Here is a 21,596-nt window from a genome sequence, read left to right as displayed (position 1 = left end):
AAGCAGCTTATATTATTTTCCTTTCCTCCTTTGATTCTCACCACAACCCCATGAGGTAGTTTAAGCTAGAGAGAGTAACTGGCCCAAGATCTCCCGGCAAATTGTCTCAGCAGAGTGGCGTTTCGAACCTGGGTTCTAGTCTGATACTGTAACTCTTATTTCATACTGGCCCATGGCATCCTCTCCTTGGAACGGTCTGTCCCTGTTGCAAAAGTCACACAGTAGTAAGTCACTCATCTGAGTTGTGTAGTGGCCACTTCCACACCTGAGTGAATCAAACATATTACAAGTTGCCTGGTGGTTGCTGCTGGGCCTGGCCCCAGGGAGTGCTCCCTATAGGGCAGGTTGGGAGGGGAGCAGAAGTGGACTCGGAGGCTGAAGTAAAAGGCCCCCCACCTTTTATTGACATTAGTCTGAAGGCTAGCAGTATTGTCTAGCAACCCCCACAATGGCTACTGATAGCTTCTTTTTAAAAGATACAGGCACTGCTTCTTTAATTGGGGTGGAATTACTTCCCCATGCATTTATTTCAGATTTTTCAGCAAACCTGGGGCTTTTCTCAGGCTTGTGGAAAGGAATGTCCTGTCTGATCATGGGTACAGTCTCTGGATTGAAATGTCCACAGATTTGGCCATGTTGAGAATTATGTTTGTTGATGACTGGTCAGCACAATCCATTTCGTATTTGGTTATTGAGCAAATGACAGTACTATGAAGCAGATAGACAAGATATTTTAACTCATGATCGTATGACTTCTGCTACTTTTCTTAAAGGAATTAATCTTGTCCTTGTTCCTTATGGTCCATATTCTTGATTAATCCTTTGTTTTAAACATTTTAAAGGTTATCTGAATTTCACAGAGCACTGAGGCCACATAACTTTGAGGTTGTGCCACTGTAATCCAGAGACTTAATGCCTGTTGTAAGCAAAATATATTGGTTTTGACTATATAGGAAAGAGAATTGCTGTCCTTAGACTTAACTGTTCACCACAGTCTGCGGTTCGGTTCGGTTTTAATTCAAACAGAAAGAAACCAACAATATTTATATAAGAGATATTTCCATTACTTACGCTGTACAGAAATGGCTTGTGAAGCAAGATATCCTTGTCGCCATGTTTGTATACATAAGGTAAGAGAAAGCAACAATATGTAATATGTATTTTGAAAGACAGCACTCTTTTAGAATTTACAGGCATATAAAAGTTAGGCCCAGGGCATATTTTAATTGGACATATTAATTTTTTCTCTTTGAGAAGCATCAGGGTGTCATTTGCAGTATCTTTTTCTCGATGCTGCAGTTCTAATTAAAAGTGGATGTGCATGTTTAAAGAGGTGCATCTATTTAGCTGCTGTTTAAAGGAGTTCTCAAGTTTTGATACATGGACAGGAATTAGTTCGAATACCAGCATATGTTTGTTAAATCTTCTACTCAGTGTGGGGCAAATTGGGTTGTTGTAATGCATTTTACATGATGCCTTGAAAAAAATCTTGAAAACTTTAGCTATTCAAAAAACAGCACCTGCTTGTTAAACAAGGCACTATCTGGGTTAAACATAGTATACTTATTTTATTACATTTACATTGGCTTCCAGTTTGCTACTGGGCCCCATACAAAGTACCAGTGTGTGCCTTCAATAACCTAAACTGTTTGCAACCAAGGTACCTCAAGGACTGTCTGCTGAACTGTGAGGCTGCCTGTTCTGCATCTCACCATCTTCAGAGGCTTGTTAGGTCACAATCCATGATGGGGCTTTTCTTGGTCTCAATACAAAGGTTATGGAAGTCCCTCCCTCCTTAAGCTCCTTTGCCAGTTTGCAGAAGGTTAACAGAGATAGTGCCAGAGACTGCTGTGCCAGGCTTTTGACCTGATCTGCTTATTGCCCCTGCAAGTTGGGCTAGTGTGTTATAATTTTGTCTTGTTTCAGTCCTGCTGGGGTTTTTTTTACTCTCTTTTAACATTTTAAACAGTAATTCTGTGACACAATAATAATAACAACATTCAATTTATATACCGCCCTTCAGGACAACTTAATGCCCACTCAGAGCGGTTTACAAAGTATGCCATTATTATCCCCACAACAAACATCCTGTGAGGTGGGTGGGGCTGAGAGAACCCTGAGAGAGCTGTGACTAGTCCAAGGTCACCCAGCTGGCTTCAAGTGGAGGAGTGAAGAATCAAACCCGGCTCTCCAGATTAGAGTCCCGCACTCTTAACCACTACACCAAACTGGCTCTCAGTATGAATGTATGCAGATTGGGAGAGCATGACGGGATGAGCCAGTGCTTGGCTCTCGTGGCCCTTTCTTACATGCCCATGGTAATGCCAGTTGCCACTTTGGAGTCAGATAGGAGTTTTCCTCCAGGCCAGATTGGTTTCTGGCAGTTTTTGGCCTTCATCTGGGCATAGAGCAGGGGTCACTGGGGGAGGTGAGGCGGGGAGGTAGCTGGATTTCCTGTGTTGTGCAGGGGATTGGATTAGACGTGAACCCTTCCAGCTCTACACTTCTATGTTTTTAGATGGCATTGCATTATTTTGTAGGTTTTAAATTAATTCTGCTGTAAGCCTCTTCCAGAGTCTGTTGAAGCAAGCACAAATAGGAAATACAAGGCTGATACAGGTTAAGAAGCTGTAGTCTGAAAGGCAGTGGTGAAATCATTAGTGTGCCTTAGTAACAATTTCAGACTTTAATGTAAACAATGGAGGTATGGATTGGTGAGGAACCTCCATGCACAAGTATGGAGAATAGTCTTTGTTCTGCTTATTTTTATTTTCTTGGTCCATTCCATTCCATTCATTCATTTTATTTATTTATTATTTTTTACTTTCCTGGTCATATTGATCATCTGTATTTGGTGTAGTTTATTGCTGCATTTAAGCTATGTATCAAGGAAGCCCAATTAAAAACTCTCCTGTCCTGAATTTAAATTTTGACATCCAAGTGATCTATACTGGCAAAAAATAGGGCAAGTTATTTTTTTTCCTAGAAGTAGAAGCTTGTAATCTGAGAAGTGAGATACTGCTTAACATAGCTGTAATTCTGTCAACAACTTCAAGAGTACAGTCCACAGCAATTTCAGATAAGTTAAACCCTTATCTTAGCCTTCATTGGAGTCATGATTGTATCTTTAAATAAATATAAAAACCAGTCAAGTAGTTTTAATATGAACACTTTGGCACCTCTTGTTTTTGATTCAAGGATGATCCTGTCCTAGTTTTGACCAGTTCTTCCGTAGTATTTCTTTTTCCTCCATCTTTACTGATTGTGTGTTTGTGTGTGTGTGTGTGTGTGTGTGTGTGCATGCATTTGCAGGAGGAAAATATTGCTGTTTGGACCTAGTGCTGGGATTTAACCCAGGCTTGTCATTTACAGCTGAGCTGGTCACTACTGGCAACTAAAAACTGCCCTGGTTAGTTGTGGTTGAACTCTCTTCAAACATCAAGCCAGCATTTTCACGTGACCGGTCTCTTGCTTTCTACAAAAGGACTCTGCTGTTTGTATCATTTTGAGCAGATCAAGGTCCGGGTCTCGCCACCTTCTGTTTACCTTGTCCTTGCTCTGAGGCTCAGGGTAGAGTGTGAAATGAACCCCAGTTAGCTGTTTGCATTTAGCCATAGAAGCTGCAGGTATCCTAAGGAAAAAATAACTTTTTGTGGAATTTTATGTGAGGGCCTTATAAGGCTTCTTACAGTCTTCTCTTTACTTTGTGTCCTGCTTTGTGCTTGCTGTGAGGGGTTCGGGGGTCTATCTGCCATGAACTGCCGTCCCTAGAACTGACAGCATGCGTGGTTTTTTAAACTTGAATTTTCCAAGGTATCCTTTTTTCTCTGTGTGTCATTTAAATCCGCATACATTAGTAGGTAGGGTATGAAAGTAACCCTTTGTATGTGAGTTTATTTGTAGATTTACTTTAGCTACTCTTCAAGATCTTTAGTTATTAGAAGTACTTGAAAAATATTACCTTATACTATAAAATAAGAGACACAAAATAACATACCTTGTACTAATGTCTTTTTAATAGTTTGGTGCTTTGAGATCCCTAATTGATGTTTTTAATAAATACAAATAGACTGAGTTCTGTTGTATGTGACAGCTACACATTTTTTTAAAATCCTGGCCAACCTAGATAAATTCAGTAAAATATAATTTCTCCATTCTTCAGTTTTTGAAAGATAACAATAATTTCTTCATTATTTAAAGTTGTCATTTCTGTTCCTTGCTAACATAATGAAAGAAAATCAAATACACATGAGTCAGTGTTCATGCAGCTTCTTCAACAAAGGGGAATTTAGACATACAGCAGACTGTGTCTAGAGAGCTCGTTCCAAAGGTTGTGTGTGTGCTAGAGTCACTGGGACAGAATGCATCAGGGCTCTCACCAGCAGAGGTAGTCTCTGGCCAGCCTGTTTTTCTTACGGATATTCTCAGGAAAAAGACATTAGAAACGCCTGATGAAAGTTAAGTGTTGTCTGCTGGTGTCTTTGTCACATTCTACATTTTTTCCCTCTTCCAAGAAAGGAGCATGCTCCTGAATTCTAGACAGGAAGCTGCCTTGCTTCCAAGTGAAGGCCAGTTTCTTCCAGCTATTGTTCTGTGATGTAACTCTTGAGGTGGTTTCCAGTTTCTCTTGAATTACCTCACATAAAACAACGTATGGAGATTATCAAACTGCGTATAATCAAATGCAAAATGACAGCAGAGAGATTTCTAAGAATGAGCGAAGGTGAAAGTGACTTGGATTTCTTGCTAGTACTGTCTCTTGAGGGGCTTGAAGCAGAAGATGAGAGTTAATACTTCAGCCACTTAATTAATGGTATTGCATACCAGCCTGTGCTGGCTTTCTTTCATTCCTCAGAATGAAATATTGGAGAACAGTTAATTGGCAAGCAAGGAACATAGGCTCTGCTATTGGAGTGTAATTTAAGAATGTTTGTATGGATTAAGTGAAATATTTGCACTCTTGATGAATTTTTTAAAAAGATAAAAGTATTTTACTAAGCTGGGTTGTTTCAGATGGGGTGGGGGAGAGGGGACAATACTTAAATTTTGTTTGTCTGCAGTACTTTGACTCTGTCTTCCAATATCCCTAATAAGCAATCCATTGTCCCTGAAGAAAAGCTACAGCTTAAATGATCTTGCTGTCAGCCCCTCCATCTCCTTAGAACAGGGTCCAGTTGGTGCGTCAGAATGTCTATTGTGAATGGTAGCTGTCTGTCACCCTGGCCCAGTAGCTGTTTCTTACCTAGAATCCTGTTCCGTCGTGCTTGTAATTTGTATTTATTTACTTCATAGCATGCCTTTCTCATTGAGACTCAAGGAGGATTACAAAATACAGAAAGCAATTCAATCAGGCAGCATAAGATCTCCTGTAAATAATGCAGTAGCACTAGATTACAAAATTAGAAGACAATGCAGACAAAAAACCTAAAGGCGCCTGATATATACCATTATGCAAATATTGAATTACAGAGCTAGAAAATACAATGAAAGGAAGATGATACATACAATAAATATTTCAATGAATTACAATCCTTTTATTTTTATTTATTATTATTTATAGTCCACCTTTCTCGCTGAGATCTAAGGTGGATTACACAATGCAAGTGAAAATACAATATAATCAACAGCTAGGACATTCATTGAGCAAAGTACAATAATGAACAGCAATTCAGACATTCGATGGAAGAGATTCAATAGAGTATGGAAGCAGAAACGTTTGAAATAAACTATAAGTTTGAAATAAACTATAAAGCCAAGAAAGTATAAAGCCAGATCATGAGAGGGAGGGCAGGAAGGGTTACATCACTGCTTTGTTCTCATGGCCCATCTTACATGCCCGTGGGTGTGGAGCAAGGGTCACTGGGGGTGTGGGGGGAGGTATTAGTGAATTTCCTGCATTGTGCAAGGGGTTGGACTAGATGACCCTGGAGGTACCTTCCAGCCCTATGAGTCTATGATTCTAAGCACAGAAATGAAATCTTTCTGAAACATAGCATAAATACTTTACATTGCATGTTTAGCCACATGGAAACTCCCTAGTAGGCACATGTCTGTATCAGTAGACTGTGCCCAACAGAGTAGCGTATAGTCTTTGCCTCTATCAGTGCATCTATCCAAGCTACTTATGACACAGCCCTATCATCTGGGCAGAAAGCCCTCCTGAATAATTCAGTATTGCATAGTGTGTAGAGAGCCAAGAGAGGGAGAGCTTTCCTGACTTCCTCAGGCCAGGCCATTCCATTATATGGGGCTACCCCAGAGAAAGCACATGTGTGGGCAGCTTTTGATTTTGCCCATCTGCAGAAGACCCTCTCCAGATGAGCAAAACTGCCAAAGCAGAACGTAGGGGAAGAGGTGGTCACACAGATGTGAGGGGCCAAGGCCATGAAGGTGATAGTCGTGGCCTTGAATTGAGCCCAGTAATGGATGGGAGGCCAATGGAGTAACTGCATAATGGGAGGGACATGCATACTCCATCTATCTCCTGAGAGTAAACAAGCTGCGGGCGCCTTCCTGAATATCCCATTGCAGTATCATTCTAATCCCTTTAAAACTACCCTCATGAACATTTCTGTTTTGCATATTCTGCTGAAGTGCAGAAGCTTGGGGGACTCTCTCATCGCCACAGGCAGGCCATTCCTAACAAAGTGGGAGCCACAACGGAGAAGACATGTGTCTAGGCCATTGCCAATCTCAGCCATGTGCAGGGTGACCTTCAGAAAGTTGCTCTGTGACAAGTTACTAGGCAGCAGCTTTGTCTCATCCGTTTTCGTAAACAACTAGTCAGCTCATGTATTCTCTGTCTTATCCATGTCTTCACTGAAAATCTTTCATACCATTTTGCTTTGGTTCATGTTTGAGTATAAGGCTGTGGTTGTGCCATTCATGTGTTATATAGAAAAAATAAACAAATGTATGCTTATGTTAAGTTGCATTGGATGGGAATATTAGTCTGGACCCAAAAGTCTCTCATTTGCTTATTTAGAAAAATGCTTCTTCTCCAGGAAGCCTGCCTGAGGCAGCTTGTAAAATAAAACAAAATAAAAACATAAACATTAAAAGCCTAATTAAAACATAGCCAGAGCATTAAAAAAAATCTCTGATCAGCTTAAAGTGAATTTGACGATTTTCAGGCTAAAAGCACGCTATTAAAAATGGTGCTAAAAGTTAAAGCCAGGGTAAACTGAAACATTTTTGCCTGGCCCATAAAAGAGTGTAGCATAGGTACTGGCTAAGAGGGCTTTCCACAGGGAAGGCGCCACTACTGAAAAATCCTTGTCTGTTCTTGCCACCTGCCTCGTTTCTGAAGGTAAGAGCATAGAGAGAAAGGCTTGTGAGGCAGATCATATGGAAATACAGCACAAAACAGTGCCAAACACAAGGAAATATGGCCTGAAATCATTCCACACAAGTCCAAGAAGTGGGAAGTAGGGCTGTATGCTTCGGGTTTTGCTTCAGGTAAAGTTACCCGAAGCAACCCAATTTGGAATGCTTCAGTATTCCCCAAAGCAGGGCCAGCATGCTGGCCCCGCATCGGAATACCGAAGCAAAGCTTTCCGAAGCATTCGGAAATGCTTCGGAAAGTTTCGGGACTTGTTTAAAGGGCCCCGCCGCTGCTTGCAAGATGGAGGCCTCCCTGCCCCTTGTTCCTAGGCAAAGTTTCAGTATTTGCTTGCTGAGAAGTATGAAAATAATTTCCCCCACACTGCATATTCCAGTTGTTTGATATATCTGAAATTTTAAAATGGCAAAAGTACATAAGCCTAAAGCAAATTCAGAGGAAGTGTGCATTTAATGCAAGTCAGCATCTCATTGGACTTCAAGCAGTTAAGGTGTTCATAAATTGTTCCAGCTGCCATTGATGAGGTGCTGGAGGGGGAGCGCAAGAAACAGCCAGGTACCCCTCCATCAGAACTGCATCCTAGCTCCAGCAGGGCACCTTTCCCCTCCAGTTTTTAGTGTTTTGCCTTTTGAAAAATGTGAACCATTTTAAAAATGCTAGTGTCAAACAAATTTTTGGTGGATAATAACTTAAATTGCAAACCACCCCAAAGGAGACAGAGATCTACAAGACCATATTGGATTTTTCAACACAAAATGTTTATGCTGGGGGCTTTTTGCTGAGAACATCTTCTGTATTCATAGGTATTTAAGGGAAAGAATGCTTCCTTCATTTCTATGCACCTGATCCTAGGATCCACCTGCACTGGCCTTCTGCCCATCTATATGGCAGAGGTTGACATTTGGGGGATCAGTACAAATTTACCCAGTAAGTAGGACCCCAAAGAACATCAACCCAGAGATTTCGCCTGCTGCTTAGTCATGTGTTTCCTGCCCAGGCTAGAGGGCTGAACGGAGAGCATGAGAATCTGCCATGCAACCACGCCCTTATTCTTGTGGCATGTGAATTCTCTTAACACACGTACAGGATGTAGGAATAAGCCCTTCTTCTTTGGCTCAGACTTGTCAGTGGTGCATTTTATCTCTGTGTGTTATTCCTAGCAAAAAAGCAGGATTTAGTGCCAGCCGCTACGTAGTTTGGCTTATGTAATTGTTCTTCACATTTTGCAAAATAACACCTAGTGGTAAGAAGATAAGAGCTTTAATAGTGACTTCAGTGAAAGAGTAAACGAATCTTTCTTTAACAGGAAGGCAGAGGTGGGGAGGGGCCTTGCCATGGCTTGCCTAGCTAAGATCAGCAAGAGAAAGGGGAGATTTTTTAATATAGTAAACAGAATGTTGCTGTAAGAGTTGAAATGCATCAATCAGCTTTGCTAATTATTCATAATTAAAAGCATGGAAGCTTGCATACAATTGAAAAGTAAGATCTGCTAGTTAGTAGAGCACTCCTAGTTTGGTAATTAACTGGGATGTAGCTCCTGTTAACAGCAAAGTGGTTTATGGGTTATTAGACAAACATGTTAGTGAAAGACATGCAAGTACTAAACTTTAAAAAGTGATCCCAGGGAACGGTTGGAAGGCACATCATAAGCAACCTTGTTGAAACTAAGCAGGTCTTGTCAGTGCCTGGATGGAAGACCTAGGACTCCTGCATACACTACTTTGAGTTTTATGACAAAAAGGTGGGCTGTTGATGTTATAAAAAATAATATTTTTAAAAGGCCCATGTTGATATGGGGTAAACAACTTGCATAAAACCGTGAATGTCAACACTGCAAAACCTTCCTTCTGTCATATAAACATTTTTCTTGGTGGCTTTGATGTTGGTTCCTGTTAGCTACTTTGTAACAATAATAAAAACAAAGGAAATCTTGTGATACCTCTAACCTTTTAATGCGACACAAGGTTCCCCAGGCTAGATAGTATTTCATCAGGAGCCAGGGGTGGGAGAGGGAAAAGAATACACACACATCCACGTAGGGAAGGGAAAAAATGTAAACTGTAGGGTTAAGAGGCCATGGCGTGCAAGTGTATAGTAGGAATGATGCAACTGTCTAAGGATGCCTACAGGTATATTTTTACCACGCTTCCAGGAGCTGTTTTCTTCCTATGTGAGGGTGACACATAAGCACCTTCCTGCATGATTAAAGAGAATGCCACTCAAAAGCACCATGTGTGTGATGAGGGTGGAAGTGTCCAGTGAATATTTACACAGGAAACCACATCTATGCATATTCACTAAGACATGAGTAACTGTAAGTGATGCTCTGTCAAAGGTAAGTGTACACAGATAAGATTGTAAGGGGCTTCACTCCGTGGCTGGTAAAAAGCTCTTCTCAGCAGGGGAGAAAGAGGATCCAGTCGTATACCTGAAACCCAGGAAGAGCACTGGCCTGTGAATGAGCTATGACAATGCCCTGTGGACAAGTCTCAGTCTTATCTCTCCATGCTGTTTAATCTCTATATAAAGCCCTCAGGAGAAGTCATTCATGATTTTAGAGTAGGCTGCCATCAATATGCCGATGATACTCAGCTTTATATTTCTTTATCCAGCTCTCCCAGTGATGCTGTAGAGGCCCTGGGCCACTGCCTGGCCTGGCCACTGTAGTTAAATGGCTGAGGGTGAACTGAATCCTGATGAGACAGAGGTGATGCTTGAAAGGACATTAAGCTTCCCACATTTGATGGGGTCTAGCTTGTATTTGTTGACTCAAGAACCTAGGAGTTATACTAGACCTTGCATTATTCCTTGAGAAGTAAATTAATGCAACTGCAAAAAATGCTCCCTGCCTCCTTCACTGCCTCCTTACATGGAGACCTCATATTTTCTAATGCTATAAACCTTGTTCTGTTTTACTGTTTATTTCGAATGTCCTGTGCTGTCCGATTAAATTGTTTTTTAAAAAAAGTTTTGTAATCAGCCTTCAGTAGTGAAGTCTTGAAATGGCTATTGATGAAGGTTAAGTGAGAAGGCGCCAAAGCAGGATTACAGCTGAACATCAAGAAGACAAAAGTAATGGCCACTGAGGAATTACGCAATTTTAAGATTTACAGGGAAGAAATTGAAATTTTTAAAGATTTTCTATTCCTTGGCTCAATCATCAACCAAAAGGGAGATTGCAAGCTAGACTTCAAGAGGAGACTGTGATTTGGAAGGACAGCCATGAAGAAACTAGAAAAGGTCTGCAACGATAAGGAAGCGTTGCTGGGGACCAAGATCGAGATAATTCATACTGTAATATTTTCCATTACTATGTATGGATGTGAAAGTTGGACAGTGAAGAAAGCTGACAGGAAGAAAGTTGATTCATTTGAAATGTGTGCTGGAGGAGAGTTTTGCGGATACCATGGACTGCCAAAAAGACAAATAAGTGGATTCTAGATCAAATCAAGTGTGACTTGTCCCTAGAAGCTAAAATGATGAAACTGAGGCTGTTGTTCTCCAGTCACATCATGAGAATACCAAACTCACTGGAAAAGACAGTATTGCTAGGAAAGGTGGAAGGTAGTAGGAAAAGAAGGCCCAAAGTGGGATGGCTTGTCTCAGTAAAGGAAGCCGTTGCCTCCAGTTTGCAAGATCTGAGCAAGGGTGTTAATGATAGGATTTTTGGATTACCCTAAGTCGGAAATGCCATGAAAGCTTACTGGGTGACCTTGGACCAGTTACTCCCTCCCAGCCTAACCTGCCTCACAAGATGGTTGTGACGATAAAATGGAGGAGAGAAGAATACCATAAGCTGTTTTGGGGTCCCTATTAGGGGGGAAATAGTAATAGTGAAATGCAGTCTTGTTTCCCTGCCGCTCTTTGCCAGCCAGCTTCCTGCTCCGTTCCATAAACAAACAGCTAAACTGGTATTGTAAATTAAATTTGTTCTTAACAAATTTTGTGTGTCTGAACACACAGTGCCGCCAACATATTGTCAAAAATGTGTTTGCAGTGTTTGTGCCTTGGCTTATTAAGCTTCATGCAGCAAGTTTCAAGGTATAAAATGTTTTCTTTCCTGTTCGTCTTGTTCTCTAGCAGAATGTGGATTACAGCCTTCTTCCCCTGTCTTCAGCTTCTTAAAGCATTTCAGTCCTATCGTAGTAATTATTAAAGCTATATTCATCACCTGGTGAAAGCATAAGGAGTTTGAGGATAAAGGGTAGAAGGTTAATACGAATGCAGCTTAGAGAGATGTATTAAGGACACAAGGTGGACAGTATATTTTCTGCTTGTTTTTCCATAAGGGTAGGAAGATATCTAACAATGATTGAGAGGAAATGGTGATTCAGTTGCTTATATCATTGAAAGTTGCCCTGTAAACTAAGAATTAAAGGTATTATATCTGTTTATCTAAACGCAGTAGTGTAGTTTGACAGAAGTTAGTTTACTTGCTTCATATATTTTTTCCTGTGCATGTGTCATTGTTTAGGATTATTTAGTTATGTTATTTATAGTCTGCCTTTCTCACTGAGACCATAGATGGTTGTCCCACATATGGCTGGGACATTCAATAAACAATACAAAAGGGTTAGGATTTGCAGGGGGGGAAATGAAAAAACAAGCAGAGCTAAAATAATATTGAAACAAAGCATAAGCAATTTAACATGACATGTTGAACAATGCAGAAATTACCTAATAGAAACAGACTTACACCAACAGACAGTACACAGTGATAGTTTACAGGCCCTGTCCCTTTACCCAAGAATCTTTTTGTACCATTTTCTTACAGTGCAGCCCTCCAACCTATGCAAAAAAACTCCCCTAAATAATTTGGTTTTACATAGTTTATGCATAGGAACATGCAGTAGCTTTAAAAAGAGTTCTATTGTAACAAACGTAAGGGCCAATTAGGCATGATCTTCTTTAACAAGTTGAGGCAGAGTCTCTCAGACCCAGCTCTCATTCCCCTTATTCAAACAGCAGCTACTGAAAACTACCTTCTAAATTGTCTTAGGGACCCCATTCATGGGGGATGGAAGGATTTCTAGCCCTCCCTCACACCCTCTGTCAATTGGAAGACATGCATATTTTGGACTGGTGAGGATTGCAAACTGAGTTTAAACAGCAAGGAAATATAAGTGTTTTGTTGTAATTTCCAGATAGAATAAAGTAGTTACTTGCCTAATTAGAATAAATTGCAAACGGAGACTTTTATTGGGCATTCCCTTTTTCAAATATTAGATGTTCCAGTCTTAAAAATAATTGAGGGGGAGGGGAGGGCTCCCCCCAACACAAAAGTGTTAAATTCTGCTGCTATGGGGAGGGGGTGAACAGAGGGTCAATCCATAGAGCTGGGATACTTCCTTTCAAAGGGGTCCTTGCAATGCAGAGCTTCTTTTTAGAGGCAGCACAGAGGATACTTTCTGTCCGAGCCCAACACATAACCTTCAAAGTGAAGGATCAGTATTCTGAAGGCAGCTTGTGAAGCTGTTTCATTTCTAGGAGGGGAAGAAATTACTTCTAGAACTGTAGGCTACTGACGTGCACACACAGGGATGGGGGTCCGTCTCCACTGTTCCCCTGGAGGCAGTCCTTCTTGGTGTGAGTTTTATTTTCAAGCCTTTGATCCCCGGGCAATGGCATAAGAATAATCGGGGTCAGCCTGTTTGATGGATGGAAGATGGCCTTAGGCATCTTTTGGAAATGTGGGATATAAGTGTTCTAAATAAACTGCAATTATACAGAAGGAAGACTTGATTTTCATGGGGTAGAGACAGCCATTATTTTAACATTTGCTTATTTGCTGTTTTTTCCCTCACTCCGTAGTTCAGTAGATTGGGGGGGGGTGCATACCGCCTGTGAATTTGCAATATTTTTTTTTACTAGTCCTGTGGACCATAACAAATGTCCCTTATTTCAGAACATTGAAACTGGAGAGAGAATGTACCAGATTGTTGCCGTGCTGTGTGTTTAATTTTTTTCTTGGCAACCTACATGGCTGTGTGTGGCTTTTCAGACTCCTGTAAGGAAAAGCAGATTCATTCAGCCTCCAGTCTATACCGTGCAGGGTAAGCCCTGGATGGGCCCCATGGCAAGACCGCACCTCTGGATCATGATAGTAAATAGGCAGTACAAAATGTACCATGAAGCAAGGGTGAAAAGTTCCATCACCCGATGATGAAGAATTGACTGGAAATTTTTTGTTAATGGCAAAGCCGCAGCGACTGCCTGCCATCAGTGCAAGAATGTTGAGTGTTTCCTCTTAGTGACAAACAGTGCCATCCGAAGCAGCGTTAACTCTTCTAAGTCCACTGAAGTCCATGGGCTTAGATGAATGTGACTCTGCCTAGGATGGCACTACAAACTTGAAAGCAAAATTTACACAATACGGTGTGTCTTTACCAGTTAATCTGGGGCAGCAGCGTGTGTTTGGCCCAACGGTGGTGTAAAAAACAAACAAACACTACAACGAGGCCAACTTTGGGGACCCCCCACATATGCAGAAAAATCAAAAGGGATTAACACCACAGTAACTGGCAACATCTGTGCAAAATATTTTTTTAAAAAAACTTTAAAATTAGGCATCTGCCTGGGAGGAAATATGTGATTAGGATTGTGAGGAAAGCATGTGACTGAGAGGATTGGGGGGAGGAAAGTAGGCTGCTCGGAGGGTTATGCAGGCGAAAGTGAATGACCAGGAAGGTTGGGCCTGGGAAGGGGTGGAGGAAAAATTGCAGTCAGGAGGGTTGGAGATGGGATTTCACTTCTCACATGAGTTCTCACAGTTCCCCCTCTTGTAGATTAATAATCTAATATTTACATCTGTCCAGATTAACAAGATCCATTCAAATAAACAGCGTTATGCCTCTTCTCTTACCACTGTTGCCAACAACGATGCCTGGAAATTATTCTTTTTGTTCTGTGATGAGAAAAGCTCTCCCTGTGGGACAGAAGCATCTGGAGGTGTCACCTCGGTTCTGCCTTTGAGTCACAGTAGCAGCAGTGGGTGACACCAGGAGGCTAAAGTGAAGACCGGGTTGCCTCCTCAGTCTCTCTCTCTCATCCTCTAACCTCTCTTCTTTTGTAGTCACTAAAAAGAGCCCATCCCAAGCTGCTGCCCTCTCTCCTTGGTGCTTGATGACAGGAGATTGGCCTGTGTTATCAGCCTGTCAGAAACTGTAACAGTTGTCCTTACTCCGTCCAGCCTCCCAACCTGCCAAATTTCAGCCTTAAAAGAGCAATGCATAAAGAAATGAATTAAAAGTATGAGCTTATATTAGAAATTTTTCGTTTGCATTTTTGTAAGCTGCTTGGATTCTGTCTGAGATAAGTAAGGTATAAAATTGGAGGCTTTCTTTGTGGCTAACTCTTTAAAAACCCATGTTTATTTCCACAGATTACCTTGCTAACCATGGGCGGTTAAGCGAATCTGAGGCAAGGCGCAAATTCTGGCAAATCCTCTCTGCTGTTGAATACTGTCACAGCCGGAAGATTGTACACCGTGACCTCAAAGCTGAAAACCTCCTACTTGATAACAACATGAATATCAAAATAGCAGGTAGCCAGATATTTTTTTTCTTTGTACAGCTGCCAGTGGTGTAAATCCTTCTCTCTTCCAAATGACCTTTGTTCATTTCCTGTGGCAAAACAAGGGGGAAGTGGAAAGGCTTGCCTGCTCGCTCCCTTTGCATTGTGGGTGATGTAGGATGTTGGCACTAATTCTGTGCCAAAAATAGCCCTGCTTGTACTTCTTTCTCATCTTGGGAAAATGTCAGTAATTTGTAGAGTTCCTTATTAGTTTTTTTGTAATGTCATGACAACTCCCTAACACTGCCAGATGCGCAGGTTACAATCGAATTAATCAAATAACTCTTCGGTACAAGAAGAAGCTCAGAATGGAATCTTTCTGGGTTATTTTAGCATGCTTGAGTTAATTTCAATTACAAATTTAGACACAGCAGATGTTCTTTGCAATAGGATAATTTTCTCTAGCCTCAGTATAATGCTAAGGCTCCTTGGATTGCTAGACCAGAATTTCAAAAATAAGGGACACTCTAGTGCAGAATACTTCTATAGTGCTTTGGATTCCTTGGAATAAAAGATGTCTGACAACTTTTCCAGATGGTATTTAGTTCCAAGACAGGGGGAAGAATGATTTGTTTAAGACTGCTTAGCATTAGTTATGTAGGGGGAAAGGGCGCAGAAAGAAGAGCAGCTGCACTAAGAAGAAAGTGTGAAATAAAGTGAACTTCTTAGAATTTAATTCTGTGAAATGAATTCAGATATTCAGTGCTGGCATCCAGTTTAGGTCAGTTCAGTATATTACACTTATATACCACCCTCCCTGCAAGAGGGTTCAGAGCACTTCACAACAGAGATTAAATAGAAAGTTAAAAGTACAGTTAATACATATAAAACCAATCTCTACATAAGGCGTCAGATTCAGATAAAAAGGCTGTGCCAGAACCATAGAGTGCTGACAGTACGAAAAAAGCAACAACCATCTTCAAGGCAGGATGGCAAAGCTCAGACAGTCAGAAGGGGGACAGACATTGAGCCTCAACCATAGGCCTGATGGAACATCTCCGTTTTACAGGCCCTGCAGAACAGTAACAAATCCGCAGGGCCCAGGTTTCCTGTGGGAGGGAGTTCCACCAAGCCAATGCCAGTGTCGAAAAAGCACTGGCCCTGGTCGCGGTTAGACTAATGTCTCTTGGGCTGGGGACAACCAGCAGCTGTTTATCCACTGAGCACAAGGCCCTCCAGGGGACATACTGGAAGAGGTGGTCCCGCAGGTATGTTGGTCCCAGTCTGTTAAGGGCGTTAAATGTCAGAACCAGAACCTTGAACTGGATTTGGAATTCAGCCGGGAGCCAGTGCAGCTCACAGAGCACAAGATGGATGTGTGCCCTGATTGGTGTCCCTGTAAGGTCACATGCAACTGCATTCTGCACCAGTTTCTGGGTCAGGCTCAAGGGTAGCCCTTCATAGAGCGAGTTATGGTAGTGCAGCCTGGAGGTGACCGCTGTGTGAATCACTGTGACTAAGTCACAGGAGGAGACATAGGGAGCAAGGTTCCTGGCTTGCCAAAGACAGAGAAAGACAGTTCTGGCAACTGTCGTGACCTGGACCTCCATAGAAAGTGTGGTATCCAAGGTCACGCCCAGACTCTTCACCATTGATGAAGGCATCAGCTGCACTCCGTCAAGGGTTGAGTGCCAGATCTACCACTGAATCCTGCAGAAGGAAGAGCAAGAATGCTCTAATCTCTAACCCAGTCACTCCTTTGCAGTAAGTGCATATGTGGGCCTGTGGAGGTTGGGACTTTCTGCTTCTTTTAGGAACTGCTTGTGTCAACTAATGGAACTCCATTTACATCTGCCAGACCGCCCCACCTTCAAACTTCCATGCCAGTGAATGATTTTCAATACATGTTTGGCATGCAAATGAAATTTTAGTGTTGGTTTAACAATACTTTTTAGTGGGTAGTTAACTAGTGTGTAGTTAAAGGACTATCAGAAAGAGAAGGTGGGGGGGAGGCAGATTAGCTGGCATTTTGTCCTTATACGTCTGAGGACATTGATCACTTGCATACAAAGAATTACCTTGTGGATTATTTTATAACTAGAAACAAAGCCCGTTGTGCAAATAAATACAATGGGCTCTAGAAAGCTGGGGGGGGGCTGGGGAGAGCTGAGAAGCAAGAGGGGTCTGGGGAGGATTGGTAGGTAGGGGGCAAGGGGTGTCTGGGGAGAGGAGAGGCAGGAGGGATCTGGTGAGGATTGGCATGTGGAGGGGCAAGGGGGGTCTGGGGAGGGCTGAGATGCAGGAAGGGTCTGGGGAGAATTGGCAAGTAGGGGGGCAAGTGGGGTCTGGGGAGGATTGGCAGGTGGAGGGGCAAGGGGGGTCTGGGGAGGGCTGAGAGGCAGGAGGGGTCTAGGGAGGGCTGGTAGGTGGAGGAGCAAGTGGAGTCTGGGGAGGGCTGAAAGGCAGAAGGGGTCTGGGGAGGATTGGCAGGTAGAGGGGCAAGGGGGGGTCTGGGGAGGGCTGAGAGGCAGGAGGGGTCTGGGGAGGATTGGCAGGTAGAGGGGCAAGGGGGGTCTGGGGAGGGCTGAGACGTAGGGGAGCGATGTGCCTGTAGCCCTGTGAACCCCCCTGGAGCCGGGGCACAAGGCATCCCAGCTCCACTGAGAGTGGCGCAGTGCAGCTCTGGTGGGGCTGAGGGCGCTAGGCGCTTCACCCCATCGCCCGGGTCCACCGGGGCTTGCAGGTGCGTCACTTTTCTTGTGCTGCCCTACAGCTGGGCTACGTAGCCCGGCTGCAGAGGGCCGGGCAGACTCGCCTGGCCATCCACCGCCAGTGGCGCCCTCCAGAGACAGTGTTCCACGGCGCACTTTCAGGATCAATGTGCGTCGTCGGAAAGACGCTAAGTGAATTATATAGTAGGATAACATGTTCGGTTGAATTATTCTGACTTCTTCCTTTCCCATTATAAGTGGAAATTTACATTGTAAAACAGAAAGGAAAAGAGGAAGTGTTAAGTTCCTTTTGTGTGGTTGATACTTACACCATGTAGTTTGCTGTGCTAGGAAAAGTTAGGATAAGTCCAGATCTCCTTTTGAGAATTTTTTGGGGGCTGTAAAGAAAAAACTGAAAAATTATAGAAAAAGAAATGAGTATGTAAACTTCTGTGTGTTGATCAATGCTGCACATTTGGCATTGTTGGTGGCAAGAGCCCCTTTAGAAAAATCCGCAGCAGCGTTAGATTATGAATCTAATTGTGGTTCTCCTTATAGCATTGGCTCTAAGATACCTTGAGAATTAAGTTAGTATAATTTTCTCTGGAAGTTCTTGAGAAATATTTGAGTGTCCAATGAGGGTGTAAATGCTCAGTTCCTCCTGTATCTGTTGGCATGAATATTCTCCCTCAGTTTAGATGGATTTCTGAAGTGCCAAGATGGCTTCACCATTGAAAAAAATCAACACCATCAAGTAATTCGGACCTGATGTCCTGAAGGCTTTCCTAAGGCTTTATTGCGTCTCCAACAGTGGCTAGTCTAATGTTCTCAGGAAGGCCATAAGAAAGGCAGAGGTACAATAGTCCTCTGAGGTTTTTCACTTGGCATCTGATATTTAAAGTATTTTAACGTGGAGATTCCATTTTAATCCATCACAGTTGAGAATGCGGCTAGGGCCCGCAAAGGAGGAAGCTACATTTAAGGAATTTTCTCCTTAAGGTTCATTTGTCACCTTTGTACTGGGTGGAACATTGTTTTGTACTGGTTTTGTTTTGAATTTGTGCGTTCTTTAATGTTGCTGAATTTTAAGCAACTGCACCTTTCACTCTGGTTTCTCTTTAGATTATATAAATCTTTCTCCTTTTATTTTCTTGGTTTTAAAGATTCACCGTTGATTTTTAGCTCTATATTTTGATGGCTGGTTTTTATTTTCAATAATCGTTTTGTATTGCTAATGCTTGTTATTGTGGTCATTTTAATATTTATTTGAAAATGAGAAAAGGCAGGATGTAAATATTTGAACTCAATATGAGGAATATTTTCCCATTCTCCACTTGTTTCCACTGAATTTCTGTTTGGGTAGTTAGTGAAATGCTCCTTTGCACTTGGCAGGGCAGTAAGACTAACAAGTGGTTGCATACTCCTAAAGAGGGCAAGAGTATCTGCCTGCACTCTGTTTCTGGAATGTAAATTCTGCTCCTGGTCGGTAGAGAAGCAGAAAGAATGGGTCTGGCTAGTGTGTTTGTGTGTGTGTTTGGTTAGAATGCTGCTCTGTTGAAAACATGCTTAGTTGCCTTCTGGTTAGGGATTTTGCAGATTTTTGAGGTTCTTGTGAAGGTCACTGTTAATAGTTCAGCCTCCTTCTGTGTGCTAAGTGATGAGACATCCTGCTTGTGCTCCAGTGAGGAAGGAAAGAAGCAGAGTCAGCTGGTCTTTGTAACGGCAGCACCTCTGAGCCTCAATAGAAGTTCTTGTCCATTCTCAGCCCATTCCTGCAAACACTCTGGCCTCTTTGCATGCCAGGAGCATTAACCCTGGCAGAGCCATTTGAAGATCGACTGGAGGTCTTGGTGATCTGGTTGCAGTCAGGTCATGCGAAGGAAAGTAGGGGACTGCTATTTTGAAAGGAATGCCAGGCAGCCTTTTCTGCTGGTGGACAGTATAACATGCATTGACGTCAGAACTGGGTGATCAGCGATCAGTATTCAGTTCCTGGTGAGGGTCAGGTTTGTTTCTTTCATACCCGTACCTTTCGTTTTGTCTGCACAGTTGCCGTCCTGCTCACGATCCCCCCCAAACCGTTCCCTCTGAAGCTAGACAACTTGACTTATGCTAGCAAGGAGATCCACTATGTTGAATATGATTTCCCTTTCAAACATATTTTCTGTTTTGCATAAAAGGCTTTTAGAGGTGAGAACTTGAGACTCTCTGATTTTTTTAAGCTAGTAGGGCAAATTTTGAAAGCAGATGGGTGCCACTTCTTAGTTGTTTAAGTGAAAAGCAATTTTATCCTGAAACTTCACCCAATTCTGCTTTCTTTGATGGACAACTAAGAAGTTTAAGAAATGAGAAGCATTAGGAATATGAAAGACAAGGTTCAAGAACAAATGTATATGCAGCCAGCTGCAACACTGACCGTGGTTGCTTGTCTAAAATGCCCGTGCAGGTGAAGATACCCTTTGATGTTTGCTGCATTTTAGTTGCATTTATGCTAATTAGACGGAACGAAGGGATTCAGTTTCTTAGTAGTGATGTGCTGCCTCTGAATTAAGGATCACTTGCAAAATCGTCCTTGCAAATAACCAGAGAGTTGGTCATCTGCCCCTTTCTCAGCCTAATATACCTCACAGGAGGAGAAAAGAATGGTGTAAGCTGCTTTGGGTCCACAAATACAAATAAACTTAGCCACTACACTGCTCGCCCTTAGTTCCATATTATTTATGAACAAATTAAATAGCACTGGCCCGAATATTGATCCTTAAGTGGGACCCCAGGGCTCACCTCCCTCCATTGCAAGGACTGATTTCCCTTTCCTGTAATGAGCAGAGTAAGAGCCCCTCTTTGTGGGAAGCTGCACACAGAGTTGTTTTGCATGGGTCCCTGAAGTCCATTCTTAATTGCCCCAGGTGAGTGGCAATTTGCAAGGCACATGCCATTCTGTATTTGCAATGAATAACATCCTAACATTCCTCACATGGGATTAAAATAAAGCTAAAGAAAACAATGAGCAAGCTTAGTGGTATGTCTCTATGCAAACCTGGTTTAGATTGACTGCTGGTAATGTCTAGTTTGTCGGTGGAAAAACAGCTTGAGCTGTTGACTCGGTCCCGCACTTTTCAACTTGTGTTACTTTAGAGCAGGTTATGTGGGGTTCACGTGTAAGTCCTGTTGACAGAAATGCTTGGTGAAATGTACACACCTTGGTGCGAGTGGCAAGTATCCAAGGCAGGCGGGTGTGGGTGGGAAGAGAAATCATATTCAAACCAAAACTTATAATGGTGTTTAACATTCTGCAAGCAAGGACGGTTCCCTTACTTTAACCTATGCTATTTTCCCACATATTTAACTTTCATACTTGTGTGGGTAGGGCTTAGGGCTCCTTTTAAAAACCCAACTGTGTTTGTGATCCACATATGAATTATTTTGGGATAAAATCTGCTTTCTTGTCCAGATGCTGACAGGGATGAGCATGTGTACCTTTTAGCAGCAGTATTGTGGAGAGGGTTTGAGCAGGTGCAGCTCGCTGTGGGAGAAACTATTGCTGTCAGAATTCCCTTGCCTATAAAATTGCCATAGTTCTGAGTCTGGACAATTACTTGCTAGCTTGCATGACTCTTCCCTACCGTAAAAGTTACAGCCCTCAGCTCATGCAATATCTTTTAACATCACGGAGATTTGCTCCTATAGATCTCGGTAGGTCCAAGAGGAGATGGAGCCCTTCTGATCTTTCCTCCTAAAATAGAGGCAAGTTTGGAAACTAGGAATTGCTTGCCGGAATTTCTTTCCCTCTTCTCTCCTCTCCTCTCGCTGAGGAGAAGGGCAGGGGACAGAGTTCATTTACCATAACATTAATGTAAAAGATGCAGGCATTTAGAGATGTTGATACTTTGGAAAGTTCTTTTGTTGGAATTTGACATGTAGCATTGCCTAACAGGTGTTCCTTGGCTATGCAGGCTTCTGTAATTTTACCTTAGCAAAAGTATGCATGATCTGATTGGGAAATTTCCTAAGGACGACGTTTTTAAAAGACT

General features: G+C 42.3%; 1 protein-coding gene across 3 annotated transcripts in view; it reads left to right on the top strand.

Moving 5' to 3' along the window:
• Positions 1 to 21,596, top strand: part of SIK2 (salt inducible kinase 2) — a 78,174-nt gene that overhangs the window by 24,475 nt on the left and 32,103 nt on the right. For all 3 annotated transcript variants that reach the window (XR_008598195.1, XM_054997471.1, XM_054997470.1), the window contains exon 4: positions 14,724 to 14,885. Coding sequence is in view for 2 of the 3 variants with exons in the window: in XM_054997471.1 (XP_054853446.1) it covers positions 14,724 to 14,885 (162 nt within the window). In the remaining variant the exon portion in view is untranslated. The remainder of the gene's footprint in view (positions 1 to 14,723; positions 14,886 to 21,596) is intronic.

This window comes from Eublepharis macularius, chromosome 14 (genome assembly GCF_028583425.1).
Source record: "Eublepharis macularius isolate TG4126 chromosome 14, MPM_Emac_v1.0, whole genome shotgun sequence".
In the NCBI taxonomy this organism is placed as follows: domain Eukaryota; kingdom Metazoa; phylum Chordata; class Lepidosauria; order Squamata; family Eublepharidae; genus Eublepharis; species Eublepharis macularius.
Note: the sequence above shows the minus strand (reverse complement) of the source record. Positions and strands in the feature narration are given on the sequence as shown.